Source organism: Olea europaea, chromosome 3 (assembly GCF_002742605.1).
Source record: "Olea europaea var. sylvestris chromosome 3, O_europaea_v1, whole genome shotgun sequence".
Taxonomy (NCBI): domain Eukaryota; kingdom Viridiplantae; phylum Streptophyta; class Magnoliopsida; order Lamiales; family Oleaceae; genus Olea; species Olea europaea.
In genome coordinates, this window is record NC_036239.1 from 19,388,881 (window position 1) to 19,404,951 (window position 16,071).

General features: G+C 35.7%; 3 protein-coding genes across 3 annotated transcripts in view; 1 reads left to right on the forward strand and 2 right to left on the reverse strand.

Annotated features, from left to right (window-relative positions):
• The window catches only part of LOC111379472 (squalene synthase-like), a 5,917-nt gene extending 4,254 nt beyond the window's left edge, over positions 1-1,663 (forward strand). The window contains exons 9-13 of the mRNA XM_023002845.1: positions 34-192; positions 792-883; positions 966-1,011; positions 1,101-1,155; positions 1,254-1,663. Coding sequence (XP_022858613.1) covers positions 34-192; positions 792-883; positions 966-1,011; positions 1,101-1,155; positions 1,254-1,273 — 372 coding nt within the window. The 3' untranslated portion in view covers positions 1,274-1,663. The remainder of the gene's footprint in view (positions 1-33; positions 193-791; positions 884-965; positions 1,012-1,100; positions 1,156-1,253) is intronic.
• Positions 1,664-4,168: 2,505 nt separating this feature from the next.
• LOC111388844 (SH3 domain-containing protein 2-like) lies at positions 4,169-9,109 on the reverse strand. The gene is made up of 10 exons (XM_023013661.1): positions 8,858-9,109; positions 8,017-8,139; positions 7,618-7,687; positions 7,366-7,517; positions 6,727-6,828; positions 5,793-5,993; positions 5,625-5,687; positions 5,365-5,514; positions 5,200-5,274; positions 4,169-4,678 (listed from the first exon to the last, which is right to left on the reverse strand). Exons 1-10 carry the CDS (start codon positions 8,915-8,917, stop codon positions 4,562-4,564), a joined length of 1,113 nt encoding a protein of 370 aa, XP_022869429.1. The 5' UTR covers positions 8,918-9,109; the 3' UTR covers positions 4,169-4,561.
• Positions 9,110-12,011: 2,902 nt separating this feature from the next.
• Positions 12,012-16,071, reverse strand: part of LOC111379480 (zinc finger CCCH domain-containing protein 19-like) — an 11,159-nt gene continuing 7,099 nt past the window's right edge. The window contains exons 4-6 of the mRNA XM_023002854.1: positions 15,713-15,882; positions 14,500-14,654; positions 12,012-13,999 (exon numbers count right to left, since the gene is read on the reverse strand). Coding sequence (XP_022858622.1) covers positions 12,168-13,999; positions 14,500-14,654; positions 15,713-15,882 — 2,157 coding nt within the window. The 3' untranslated portion in view covers positions 12,012-12,167. The remainder of the gene's footprint in view (positions 14,000-14,499; positions 14,655-15,712; positions 15,883-16,071) is intronic.

Consider the following 16,071-nt stretch of genomic DNA (forward strand, 5'->3'; position numbering starts at 1 on the left):
TGGTGGTAGAGAGGGTACTGAGACATCATTTATTTTGTTGTATTTTCACTTAAATATTTCATGCTTATTATTATTCTTTTCTGTCTTGGTGTCTTCTTCCAAGGTCTTACTGCTAGAGTTATCCATGGAACCAAAACAATGTCAGATGTATATGGAGCTTTTTACGACTTCTGTCGAATGTTGAAATCCAAGGTATGATGCTTCTATTGTAGACCAAGCGAACCTGTGTTGTTTGTATGAATGGACTCCATTTTAATATAGACTTATGCAGAGACGTCATATTACCATGCTTAATTTGCATATAAATGAATAAAGCATGCGTGGAACTTTCTGATCAATATGCCAACATTTAGCTGCTATGAATTCAATTAGACATGATGATTCTCCAACAATTCATTAATAAATTTCACGAATTGTAGAATTTTGTATATGATTTTTTGAAGACCTCCTCTCAAAGTTGAAATCTTTGTGTTGGACCATTGGTATTAGGCGATGTTTAACGATACCTTTGGTGTTTGTTTACATCTAGGAGACTAGATTTTACAACAATTATACCAAACCTCTGAAATTCCGATTTCCTATTCTAGATAAATTTTATTTGGCACCTACACCTACAATGGAAAGTGGAAAATATTGGTGTGTTCCTTTTCTGATTGACTTTTCTTGGCATGCAAATTCAAAATTTAGTTATGAATTTTATTGTTTCCATCTTCAAGAAGACTTTTCCGGGCATGGATATTCAAATTTTAGTTACTTGCAAGTCTTATTTTTACACGTGCTCATTTTTGTAGGTTGACGACAATGATCCTAATGCTAGAAAAACGAAGGATCGGCTAGAGGCAATCTTAAAAACATGCAGGGACTCTGGAACCTTAAACGAAAGGTAGTCTCTCTCTCTCTCTCCCTAAAGTTATCCTCTAAAGGCAAATTTTCAATGTTTTGCTAATGTTTTCGAATTACCCCAGAAAATCTTACATAATTAGGACCAAGACTAGATACAATGCTACTTCGGTGAGTGTCACGACCTCTCTCACTTTGGTTTTTCTTTGACCGGGCATCTGTTTTGCGATATTTTTTTTACCGTTCTAATTTCACTGCAGATTGTTATCATCTTCATCATACTCGCTATTCTTCTCGCTTACTTGTCTTCAACTCGTACGTAAAATATGTGTAAGTTTCTGCAAAAGATCGAATAATTGCTACACGGAAATAATTTTCTATTTCTTGCTGATATGCTATATTCTTACCCACAGGATTGGTTTCTACTTTCTAGGAAGCATCCAAGTACCAGCTTAATGTACAAAGTCCTATTTTCTCGTATTGTGCGAATAACGTAGAGAGAAAAGCCAAGTTTTTCGAGTGTGCAGCAGTGGCGAATCCAGAAATGGAAGTCAGCTAGGGCGGTCGGTAGTTGACCTTTGACCGTCAACAGTCAACCACTATAATAGAGTGCCCTTCCTCAAGAATTATGAAAACCAAGAGAAAATAATGTTTCTAATGTCTGTGATCCATGATCTATTGATCTTCTTAATAACTTCTATATATCTTAAGTCACAGGTTACTGGCTATACATCTTAGCCTCTGGAGTAGAGACTCCTAATATGCAAGCAATATCAACAGTTCTAGAAAAAAAACTCTACAATAGAATCTTTCACAGACCTAATATTTCTTTTGTATGACTATAAAAGGTAACAGATGACCAACTAGCTAAAAAGTCCAACTCCATGGTTAAGAATAATGTCACAATTTCAAAGTTAAATTTACGAAACTTAAGTACCTCGAGCAGTGCAGTCACCAAAGGATCATCCAAAATCTCAAGACTACAATCAGCAAGATAGTTGACCTGCATTGGCCAGAAAATGCTCAAATTGATTGGCAAAATTAGCCTAATAAATAAATAATACCATACAAGGTCGTGGTCAGGGTGTCAAGGCTCAAGGCCACTCACATATAATTCAACACGAAGTTGACGTCCTCGTACTCGCAGCTTGGCTCAAAATATGTAAAGCACAAAACTGTCAACAATCTAATTAAGTTCACCACTAAATCTTCTTCTTTGACCATAAAATTCGTCCTCTTTAATTGGAAAAATTCACCTGCTTACACACTGAGAATACAACAATAAGCTTCCAACCCCCACAAAGAGATAGAATTTATGAATACCCTTCTCCGTAAATGGCCCTAACACAACAAATATTAACACAGAAAGTATAAACTTATTATAATAATAATAATTATTATAATGTAATAAAAAAGCTAAAAAAAGGTAGAACTTCCATTATAAATGTAAAAGACACTTCGAATGCTTGAAACCCCACAAATTCAAGTAGATCAATCAGAGCTCAAGATTATACAAGAATTCCAAAAAATCCCCTGCATTCCTGCCCAGAGAAGCCAGAATTTTCAATAAGTTCCAAGAAACGAAACTTTGTGAAAATAAAGCAATAGGATCCTTGGACAATATAAAATACTATCAAATCTGCTGCTTCGAATGGATTCGCCAATCGCCACTGATTATGGAATTAGGCAATTAGGTAAAGAGTTTGCAACTTTGTGGTTTCAATCGTGCTTCAGCCTCTGCCAATCGCCCTTCGCCCTTAGGTTTGCCTTTTACGATTTAGGGGAAATTGAAAATGACCATGAATTGATAATGATTCATTGATTTGGATTTTGGCAATTGGATTTGGGCCTATTGTTTTTAAACAAAAAAGGCCCATCCCATTCAATTGTCATCAGCCCAAAAGAAAAATGAAAAAAAAACGTTGTCTTCTTCGGTTCTTCTTCGTGTGTCTGCAACTTCCTCCATGGCTGAGCAAGTCTGCAACTGCAAAGTGCAAACCAAGCTGTCGGTTGCAACATAATTTAATCATCTGTGACTCTGTTGTCTTCCCTTCCATTCTGCGCTCAAGCTTCTGGAGATTGCAACTTCCACTCGTTGGTCCCGGCGGCTATGAAGACTCCGGCGGATCCAGCTAGGGCGGCCGCCCTAGCTCGCCAGGTATTGGATCCGCCCCTACTGTGCAGTTGAAAGTATTGTATTACTAACTGAAGCGTTGCTTGTACCTTTTCATCTCTGTTTGTACTGAGTTTCTCAAAATTATAATCAAATGTTCCATATATCAATTTATAGTCTTTCAAGTGTTCTTTTGATTAGACTTTTGCTTCCGGTCCTTGTAAAGAAATTTCATGAAAAAGTTACATTAGATCAATTATTTTTAAAAGTTTTTACATTAAGATAAATACTTTTAAAAAATCATATCTAAACATGTTATAAAGCAACTTCTTAATTTCAGAAGCACCTTTTGAATTTTCAGAAATTCTGCGTTTCTGGTTGACATCAAACTTCACTTTCATGCTAAAATTGTAAGTTCGCTTGGAAAATATACCCTTTATAATAGTAAGGTTACAAGGTCAGGATTGATGTTGCCCTAGATCTAAGCTGTCCTTCCAAAACTAATACTGATTACTCAATTTACATTTTATAATTCGAGCATAATTTGAATGAAGAATAAAGAACTACAAAATATCCTTTTTGGTTATTTGATATTTTGCAACTATTAACTGGGCTTCTGTTTATCAGTGGTCATTGAAGTTATTTGAAACTTAGCCCCGTTTGGACCCCATTTTTCCAAATTAAAATGGGTGCAATAGTATTTTTGTCAAAAATAGATGGTTGAAAAAGATTTTTTTTCGATTTACGTATAATATTATTTTATGGAAGATTGTATAATCGAAAATATGAGAGAGAAATGAAATTTAATTTAATGGGGGCCAAACAGAAATCATAGCATCTTTGTTTCTGAGTACTTACTAAGAACTGACCCTAAAAATGATAGCATACACAACACAGAATGAGAGGCTCGGGGAGCCGTATTGTAGGCAGGTGTGTGTATGTGAGAGAAAGAGCTACTTTTAGAGTTTTAACTGTTCTTTAAAGGGACTGTGTCCCGTTTGGCCCCTTTAAAATTCATCAATTTAATTTAAATTTTCTCTCTTATTTTCAATCACACAATCTTCAATAAAATAATATTTCACGCAAATAGAAAAAATTTTCATTCTTTTACAACCATCAATTTTTCAAAAAAATACTATTCCCTCCATTATAAATCCAAATAATGGGGGGGCTAAACTGCACGTGGTGCCAACAAAAGCATCTTAAAAGCCATCCTTAAAACACAGGCAGCCATAACAGTCTCTTCGGAAAGATATGTAACTAAGTACAAGTCTGAGGGTGTGGAATAACCACTCCCGAAGTACTATTGCTATGAGGTTACATACGTTCGCAAGTGAACAGTTTAGAATAGCAATTTCAACACAACAAATGAACATGGTCTCTACTCTCTCCACATAAAATAAAACCTTTAAACAAAATCGAACAAAAACATGACAACAGGCAATACATCAACGGTTAAGAACAAACGGTAGATGGTTATTCATATGTTAACACATTAGGTGCAGACAAGTGGTCTTTTCTTCATGTACTCGACAACATTGAATGCGTATATATCATGGGATACACAACTGCAACAAAACTCGTTAAAACTCAGACTAGCACAACAGTTTAGAAAACTTCAGCTACCTTGCTTGCAAGAACACGCTCTCGTCTTTCGATGTACCCAAATGGAAACCAACCGGCTTTTCCTTTGCATTCACCTTCAGCCCAGCCATTGTTTGAAACCTGTTCAAGGGAGCAGAACATATCTGTTTGATCGAAGGATCAACTATGCAAAACAGTTACTAAACCTGCTATACTATATTGTCTTGGGCGTGAAGTTCTTAAATGATAAAATTTCAATAAGACGACTGGTTAAAATAAAGATGTTAAGATAGATGTGAGAGAATACTATAATGGATAACAGAATAAATAAGAGTATATGCAGACAAGTGAAGATTCGACTATTAATATCAAGAATTTCTTTATGTATTCCTGTATATACATGCACACATACAGCCGAGAGGATAATCACTCAGTGTGTCTACCATGCATGGGACTATTAAACTTAAATTGAAGCACGTATGAGAGGGATTTGGATATCTATTGCCTGCTAACAGCTGCACTTTCAATATGTTAGTTGGGTGCAGTCGAGAAAAATGTGGCCAAGGACCTGCTGAGTGTGTAATGGACGAATAAAAAATTTTTATTGGATAAACTATTAGAAGGCTAATTGCAGATAAATTATTCAGGCAATGGTAGCTAACCTTTCGAACAACTACATAATCTCCAATTGACAAATTAAGCTCCACATCAGATTCAGCTTGATATGTGTACATGACCTGTTATTGAATACATGAAATTGAAAAGAAATAAACAGCCATCACCAAGTGAGCCACCATTATTTATTAGACACATAATTATCTACTTACTTCGCCTAGAAAGTAACCCATGCTATCTGTTGACCCGTTTTGCACTGGTGTAGTAGATATGTCATTTACTTCTTCATATGATGGAGGTTGAGGCATACTGTCCATGCTTGGAGCAGGAGCTGCTTCAATTCTTTGGCGCTCTGACATCATCTAAATTTGAAAACAGAAATAATTCTTCATCTTTAGGACTTCTGAAGCTTTAAAATGAGCAGCTTGAATAGCTTTTTCCTCCTCCACGACAAGAAAAAAATTATGCATACCTCGCCTCCTAACTGATCAAGTATTTGAAGAACTCGCTGATGGTAAGCACGTTCTGCTTCAACCTAAAATGTGAAGAAGAACGAAACAGAAGATAAATAAGGCTGATTTTCTAGTGCAGTCAGTGGAACATTTTGTCCTGATACATAATAAAGGCAAAGTTGCATTACCATGGCTATTAATCGTTGCAGTGTTAACCTCTGTTGTTGAGCCTCTACAGCAGCCATAGCTGCTGCAGCTTCTTTCCCTAGCGTAGCCACATTGGACTTCAGATCTTGCAATTTAGATTCAAATGCTTCTAGCTTCAAAGCCATTTCAGGGGTGCCAGTTCCTTCTCTTAGTTTTGCTTGTCTTCGGGAAAGTTCAACAGCCTACCAAGTGTGAAAAATATATCATCAATAAATGGCGGTTTATGATGTTACAATAAACTACCTATAACAATCTTGATTACAGTATTTAGATAGAAATATATTAAGCAACTACAGAAACAACTTGACAACGTGCCAACCGTCTCACAACTTAGCTCCTTGGAACCAATCAGCCATAAGCCTACATCAAGCTCCCTCACCGCATGCTCTACCCTTGTATAGCTTTATAGCCCCTCTTTAGCCCCATTATTTGACAATATATTTTGTAAAAAGTGATTTTATTTATTTATTTTTTGGAGAATGTGGTTAAAAAGTTCTAGTTTACGTGCAAAATTATTTTATTGGAAAATGTGTGGTTAAAAATGAGTTTGGAGAAAAATGAGTTTAGAGAAAATGAGTTTTAAAGAATGGGGCTCAAATAGGTGCTGCCATGAAGGAAATGAATTTTCCTTTGCTTCCAACTATGCTTAGATAATGTGTTTTTTATTGCATTCATTCACATAATTGCAGCTGAAAGTGACTGTGATGCAACAGTGAGTTCAGCAGGGATGGACTAGGACAGTGCTACATGACGCATGGAGCCCTTTTCCAAGCTGAGTAAAGGTGACCCATCACATGATGCCTTGTGAAGGAGACCAACATTTAGAGAAAATTCGAAACATAAAATTTGCAAATAGCCACAGAAGCTCCAGATAAAAATGTGCACGAAGACAGTAAAATAATTATTTGTAAGCACCTGAGCTTCAGCCTCTTGTCGCATTCTATCATATCGTTGAGCAAGATGACGAGCATCTTCTAAAGGAGCTCCCATTACCATTGCTCTTAATGGTTCTGCAACCTAATGAATGAGAAATCGGAACTTTACCAAACAAAACAAAAATCTAAAAGAACCACGACATGAAGCATAAAGGCTAAAGTAAAAAATTCATCCTCCAACAGTCTGATCCTCCATTCAACTTTTTGCTGAAACACATCTCATAAACAAAGACAACTAACACCCCACCTTCCTTTATTGTAAAATAACTGTGATAGGTGAAAGTTAAGCGAGTTAGCTAGCAGTAGCAATTCAAAAATATGTGTAAACAGTGAGAACCACGCTACAGTGAGCCATGATTTGTAGATGAAGAAAAAAATATGCATGTAAGAAGTATGGAAAAGATATTTGCCAGGCACAATCTATGAAAATAAGCCTGATGAGATTCAGAGTGAAATTGAATACTGTGATGGGCTAACACGGGCAGTCACGTGATGTTTCTGCAAAAGTCCTACCACACACATTCACATCAGAAAGTACAGACGTACACGTGCCTGGTTATCATACCTAAAATTAATATCAATCACAATAAGTTAAAGAGGAGAAGGCCACAAATAAAACCTGGGTGCCAAAGGCTTTTAAAAGATTTCCATGTTCCTTCTCCATTTGAGCACGAGCTCGTGCAAAACTGGTTGAGGCTTTTGATAAGGTATTACCACTAGTACAAGTATTCTCAACACCATATTTCCTGCTATCTTCTGATAACTTAGTTCCTGAGTTGAAGTGAACATATAAAGGATATGAACACCAATAACTTGCATTAATAAAACTTAAGTATAAAGGATAAAATTCCCTTCAGTTTTAGTTAATCACCAATCTCAACTTGTTTGGACCCAGTAACTATATAACCTTCAACACCACGAACAATGTCCCTTTGGAAATGCTGAAAAACAGAAATAGAAGACAAATTTTTAATAAGACAACTAAATTTTGCCATCAACACTATTAAACTGAGGCTACTGATGGTATTTACTGAGGCCATGGAGTCCATGCAACTAAATTTAATAAGTATGTGAATGCATGCACCTGCATGCACTTGGTCACACACATGCATAAAGTACACCAAATGAAAGTTGAGCATTATACATGGCAGCAAATGGAATTTTGCAAAGTCTGCGTATAGATGAAAGGCATATAATAATTCAGCTGCAGATCTAGCTTGTAAAGGCTTGACAAAAAATCATAATTGAAGAAACTGAGTAAAAAATTAACCTTGGCTGCACGAGTGGATATGTAAAGCTTCTCAAGTTTCTGATGCTGTTGGAACTCGCCATCATTATTCATAACATTGTCTGGACCTCCATATCCCCCTGCCCCAAACTGCTTAAGGACAGCCTGAAACGAATCTCAATCTCAATGTCATGCTACTTTTTTTTGAACGCTAAGCACTTGTTATAGAAAGCAAAAGTAACAAAAGTAAAATAATTGTAAAGCAAAAAACTACATCGTGTAGAGCTTGAAGCAGAAAAATAAAGTTGTACCTGTCCTACAATATTGGCATAGTTAGTTAATAAAGAAAATCTGAGCCCCAAATCAAAATAAACCCTGGGCATATTGTATGCACATCCTTGAATTATTTTCAGGGATAGGACTTAATCACAGCATTCAATTTTCTACCCAGTCAAATAAAAGAATCTCAGAGTTGAACACCCATCTGGATAAGCTAGATAAATTAATTACCGTACACAGTACCTCAAGCCACCAAAAACTCAATTCCATCTAAATGAACCCAATTAAAAAGACCACTACGAAACCTAAATCGAAGAGATCATCATAAACATTGGTAAACCGATATAATCTAGATAAATCTAAATATCACAAACATAACCATAAATTTCAAGGAAATGTTATCAAATAATAGATAATTCACTCAGATCTCCAAATTACAATGAAATGCAAAATGCACCATGGATCCGATTGAGTTTCAAAACCGTACACGAATACGGAAAAAAATCAGTGTGTGTCTATATATATATATATATATATATATATATATATATATATATATATATAGAGAGAGAGAGAGAGAGAGAGAGAGAGAGAGAGAGATCACCTGCTGTTGACGAGCGACCTGTTCTCTGAGTCTAGAGGCTTGTTTTCTAATTGCTTCCATTCACGAACCGATCGAAGGAGTTTGAATTTGAATGTATGCAAACAGAGAGAAATATATATAGATTTTGATGATATAGATGCAGAAGAACAGAGATGGAGATTTGATCGAAGAACGAGATTGAGGAGTCAGACAGCTCGTTCTTTGAATTGATTTGATTTGGTTTGTGATTTCGAATTCAGGGTCCTTTTTGTTCTACGAACGGAAATATCCATAATAAATAAATAAATTGGAAAATTTCATTGAAGGTCACTCAACTTACCAGTTTATTTATGTCGGTCATTCAACTTAGATTTATATTATTTTGATCACTTTACTTATTTTTTTTTTCAATTAAACCATTATTTTATGTAAACGTGATCCAAACTAATGGCTTGGACATTTAATTTTGACATATGGGAGCTTGAGATTCTAAGATAGTTTAACCATGGTTGGAATGCTTGACTCATTGTTCATTTGTCACTAAATAAACAATTTTTTTATGCATTAGTGTGACTAAATAGTAGGTAGACATGAGGTGAATTCCGAACTCGTGGAATTACCCTATATTAATTTTTGTGATAAATTAAAACAAATATGACAATGACAAATTCATTATTCACTCGTTTTCTTCGTTTTTGAAAAATGGTTGATTCAACATAAAAATGTACCAGAGTTCATGCATTATGTCATCTATGTGGTATGGTTGTTAATTTTGGTCATGATTTGAGATGGAATAAGAGGTGGGCATTTTAGTCGATATTAAATCTCCTAAATCAAAATCAGAGATTCCAATATGTTCTCGAATAATTTTTATTTCTTGAATCGAATCGTTGCTACCCTACTTTGAAAGTGAATATGTTCCTTTTTTTAAATTTTTTTGCAATTTATTCATGACCCAATGACTCGACCCAATAGGCAACAAGTTTATAAAACCCAAATAATAAGTACTCCCAATCAATCAATTCTATTCTTATCAATAATTGAATTACATCACTTTTGTCTGTAGTCACTTCAACAACATTTTACGTACTGTCGACCCACAACCATTCTTGAGGCACTTCTCACATTGCCACAATCGAAATTAAATGTTATTATGCTATTTGATTACATATTTGCATTGAGTTACGAGAGTATTGAAATATATATTTGGTTACATATTTTACTTATTCTTTTTATGTTAGATATTGAAAAGATAATTTATATTATCAACTCATGATTAAAAGAATATATTACAGACAAAATTGAAACAAAACCAAAACCAATGTTTGGGATTGAGTTTGATTATGATAATTACATGAACCTGAATGGTTCCATTTTACGAAATACTTGAAGTGTAATGAATAATGTCAAAGTATTGCAATACCTAAACCGACCATTGGACGTCCAGACCTAGATGGAATCATCATACTAAAAGAAAAAAGGGACCCCATGATAATATTCCAAGGAGAAATGGTAATTTCTATCTGAATTCATATTAATTTTTCTTTTACATTTTTCGCAATATATTCAAAGTTAGTGAAATTTCTAATTTAATCTTAAGTGGAAAGACACATTTGCCTGTTAGTGAAATTTCTAACCTTAGTTTTAAGTGAAAATATATAGTTGCCTATCCAAGAAAACAATTATGGAATCTGCCTATCCAAGAAAACAATTATAGGTGTCTCAAATTCCCCAATCTTTAGACACCCATAAAAGTATGGAAGCTTGCTACACACGCAGGAACCATAAGGCATTTTTTTTTTTTATCATAAAATGAATATCACACATGTGAGATTTCTGATAGAATTTTGTGGAACAGTTTTCTGTACAAATGGAAATCTTCAAAAGAATGAGACAATGAAATCCACCCATAACGAAGTAAGAGAATGAAATCCTTTTCACTTTGAGATACAAATAAAAGGGTTCTATTTAGGTTTCACTTTAATTTTAATATATTTTTTTCTTTCTATTTTTCAATCATGCATTCTTCAATAAAAATAATATTAGACTTAAATTCAAAACATTTTCTTATTTTTTAACAAAATATTCTCCAAAAAATTACCATTCAAAAATACATATTTTTGAAAAACTCATTAACAAGGGCTAAATTTGTGACAAACATTAGTTCACCATGCATTTTTTGAATATCACGTGCACCTTTTCACCGGCTGAACAAAACATAACACTTCAAAATAAATGTCCATTTGGAGAAAATCACGAATATATTGAGAACAGAACCACGGGTTTGTTTGAGTCCATTTTTTTGGTAGAATAGATTTTGTAATGGTGATTTTATGAAAAATGTGCGATTAGAAGTAGAAAACAATTTTTAATTTATGTGTGAAATTATTTTATTGAAAAAATGTGTGCTTGAAAATGGGTTTCAAAAAAATAAATTTTTATAGAATTGAGCTCAAACAAAAGACTTGTTTTCAAGTAAAAACGGTACTTTCTTTAAAATAATTCTTAAATTATTGTGAAAGTAAATAATTTTGACAAAAGAAATACAAGTTAACTTGCCAAGTTCTTGTTTGAGCCTCATTATTTAAAATTCATTTTTAACAAAACATTCTCTCAATAAAATAATTTTATATTTAAACTCAAAAATTTAGTCTCCTTTTTAACTATACAATCTTTTAAAAAAAAAAAATGACATTTCACAAATTTATACTTCAAAATTGGGCTGAAACGGGCTAAATTTAACCATACAGCTCAAATTGCTAGAATACAAGGAAAATATCATAATTCTTTAGGTTTATAAGAACAGTAATTCATTTACTTTTAAAAATAATACAAAAAAGAAACTTGTAAGTAGACTATGCATGCTGTATAACCCAGGCTGGCATAATGCAAGCATCAAAACTTGCTTTTCAGCATTCCAAAAACACAGCGCCACCCCCACACATTTAGGAATGAAGCAACATTATGATCCTTTAAACACGAACAGTCCCCTCTTGACTCCAGGCTTTAACTCTTCAGACTACATTCCAACAAGTGCAACTCTCAACTGGGCTACCCAGGAAAATTCTTGTAGCATATTCTAAGATCCCAAACTTCAATCAAGACACAAGAAACTTGTGTTCCACTGGAGCAAAAAAGATCGGACAGGTTGAGTGGGGATTATGGAAACTGATGATTGACATGTTACTGGAGTAAATATGCATTAACTAATAAAACTTGTGTACCAATTTATTAAACAACTAGATGGTCTGTGGCTACAGTAAAAAGTCGAAACACTAGTATTAAATGACTGTACAAAACCATCAATGAACGACAGCTATGAATTTCCTATTTAGGTGTGTAGATAATCACAATTCATCCCTTTCTTACATCTCCCATTCGCATTGTATGGACAAACTGTGCCCCGTGTATTGAAAGGTCTAGAACCTCCACTGCCAAATGACGACTGTCTGCTCCAAGTAGTCCCCCTGCCACCAAAACCAGAATCTCTCGTTTCCCTTTGACTGGAGAATTGACCTCCATTGTGGTTTTGTTCACCTCCCCACGTACCTTGGCTCCCAGCTGGTGCAACAAAACCTTGATTCGGGTTTGCTCGTGCTAGTCCTTGAATGGGAAATCCTGAATTCCCACCAGGTGCCCCCCACCCATTCTCAGGTACGGGTACTGGCCCTTGAACTGGAGCACCCCCCCAACTTGGAGTTGCAACCCAACCAGAATTCACATTGCCTGGAAGCGGCCCTTCAACAGTAGTTTCAGGATTTCCTGAAGGACCGAACCAACCAGAAGTATTTCCCGGAGCTGTCGCTTGAACAGCCAATCCTACATTTATATTTGTATTTCTCGGTGTTGGAGTTACCCACCCCGTGTTTGGATTTGCCTGCACATTACCCCATCCAGTGTTTGGATTTTCAGGTCTCATGCCCCATGGTATGTTTTGTGTACTGCGGGGCAGCATGTTGGGTAGACTGCTCTGAGTAGATGGTCTCCACAAATCAGGTTGAGGCATAGCTGCAATACTTGAGTTTGAGAAATTTCCAGTAGAGTTTTGAACATCCAACGTAATGCCACCCCAACCTTGGGCCTGGCCTTGTCCAGACTGTGGAACGCTGCCCAAACCATGAGTTTCAACACGAGGGTTCAGACTAAGAGCATCTGATTGGACGACAGTGGGCAGATGGCCATGCGCCTGTATGGAATGTGGTTCACTATTCACATTTGACCGAATTTGTAGAGAATCTACATTTCCTGCAAAAATACCTTTTTCAGAGTTCAATGTTGGAGTAAAAGCACCACTAGATTGGACAGCAGACTTCAGAACTGAAGCAGAAGAAGGGTATGTCAAGGTGTTTGGTAATGTAGGAGTAGGTGAATGAAGCAATTCATTGCCACTGGGATATTGAGTTGCACCATGGAGAAGAACCCCGTCTTCTCCTGTCCATCCTGCATTCTTTTGTTTTGGAGTAGGAGATGGTAGGTTTGTCAAATCATTTCCAACCCAATTTTCGGTAGAATGTTTTGGGTGCCTAGGGTCTTGATCAGTATTCGGTCTTTGTATATCTTGATGCAAGGCCGTTCCAGAAACCTTACCAGGATGACCTGATGAGATAACTGGATTATGCATAGAATCAATTGCTGGAAATCTATTGTCAACTGCCGGTAAGTCTCTCTGATATTTCCCTGCCAATGCGTCACTAAGAAGTATAGGGTCTTCTTGCTCTAATGTGGTTCTCCAGATTCTCAGATCCACAGGGAAGTACCCTGTATTGTTCCATTTATGCAACTGCACCATGGAAAATGGTCCTTGCACTTTTCCAGAAGGATCCTTGTAATGCCAAACCTTTTCAGTTTCATTTATCTTGACAGCAGTTTCTGCCACACCATCTGAGAGAGATACTGTTGAAGTTACAGATGAAGCAACAAATTTAGATTCTTGAACGTTCTTGTCTCTTCCTTGGTTCCGTACATTTTCATTTACCATTTCTCCAGAATGAGAAGCATTAGTATACATACTCTTGCTTGAGAGGTTTCTGCTCGATTCCCAATTCTTACTAGAAACATTTTCTGAGCCATTCCAATTATCTTTTGCATTATAATCACTTCCCGGAGATACAAGACCTCTTCCTCTCCTGTTAAAGCTAGAACTTCTAGATCTCGTCAAAGAATCTGAGTCCAATAAAACAATCTCAGGATTATCATTCCATAACTGTAGCAGTAAATACCAAATTAGGAAAAAAAGAAAACGGAAAATTGCACCATTGGTCTCCAACCTATTATTTCACTAGCAACTTCATCGCCAACTTTCAAAAACGAATAAAATTTCCCCAACCTCACATTATTGTTGCACAACAAGTCCTCAGTGAGGGAAGCCATCCAAATCTACATTGTATTGTCACATGACTTCCATGGAAGCATGCCCTGTTTCAAATTTTTGGACGCCAATCTAAGTTGGAAAGCAAAACCTAACTTCATTGAGTTGGACATGCAGAGAGGGCCACATGATGATTTAAAGATCTTAATGGTCTGCCTCACTAGCAACTATAAAGAGATTGGGGGACCAACTGAACCCTTTTTAAAGGCTGAGGAACAATTTACTACTGGGACAATAGGTTAGGGACCAAAAATACAACTTTTCCATTTGGAAAAGACGAGAAAATGAAAGAAACCTTGTCTACTGTTGTCAGCTTCACTGCCATCATCGTCAGACTCATAGCTCGGATCCATTTTGTGATCTGCATGTATTTCAGGAATTTCCTCTAGTCTACGATGGCGTTCTTCAGGGGTCTTCAAAAGTTGTAATTTTTCCACACACTCTCTAAGCGTGAAAACAAGTCAAGGATAACTTGCATTTCTTTAGATGAAAAAATAGCATCTGTAACATATAAGATCAAAATGAAAGGTGATGACCAAACCACATGCAACGATGATCGCCACTTGAATTATATATGACTCTTCTACACAGCGATTGGGACTACTACGTATATCTATTCGATTGCAAGAAACATGTTCAAACTTCTGACATGCTAAGCACTCATATATATCATTTAAGAAAAAAATATAAGCCATAAATTGACAAATGCACTTATACCTTAACCTATGTTGCTCAGACACTATTTTGGAGGAAGTGCATTGTCAAACACACAACAAGGATAAGGGTAGGAGATCCTTCTCTGAAAGGTGATGACCAAACCACATGCAACGATGATCGCCACTTGAATTATATATGACTCTTCTACACAGCGATTGGGACTACTACGTATATCTATTCGATTGCAAGAAACATGTTCAAACTTCTGACATGCTAAGCACTCATATATATCATTTAAGAAAAAAATATAAGCCATAAATTGACAAATGCACTTATACCTTAACCTATGTTGCTCAGACACTATTTTGGAGGAAGTGCATTGTCAAACACACAACAAGGATAAGGGTAGGAGATCCTTCTCGGATCATTTAAATCAAAAGAGGATCCTTTATATCATTTTTGTTATTTTGGTATTATTTTAAAATGAAATTTGTATTTCACATTTCTAGACTTGAAATGAAATTCAAATGAAGTAACACAATTTACAGTTGAACTTTTTAAAGATGTACAGTTAAATATATAATACATATATATCCCGGAAAAATGTATAAACATTTATCATTAGAAATCTCTTAAGTAATTCAAAGTTTATTTAACCACGTTTAAATTTTTGGATCCTTTATATATGTATAACATATCCTAGATTTTAGAGTAAAAAGGTTCCGACGCCAATATGTTTACCCATATCAGTCTATCAGACACCCACAACAGAGTCAAGGTAACATAGACCTTAACCTTACACGATGTTCATGAGAACTGTAAAATAAACTCAAGGGGGGTAAAAAGGATATTCCTTCCTGCGACCTAAATCGCTAGCTCGATCGCGAAGATGGCTAAGGCGCGAAACCTCTGACTCCAACCACTGCATAGCAAAATAAGAAATAAGAAAAGTGTGACAGAATAGAAAACCTTGTATATTTATCAGTCTGCAATATGCTAAAGTCGTCAGCAGAAAATTTTTCTAGGGTAACAATAAAAGGAATTCAAGAGAGGGCATAACTTCAACTAAGTGAATGTAGAGAAACCTAAGAAAATAATAAACAACCAGCAGCAAAATAAATACTTGCATAAAAATCAGCCTAAAGTATTTAAGTTACAGATCAATCTCTCCCCTAGCCCCCCTTATCCACAACCGTCATTAAATTCCCTC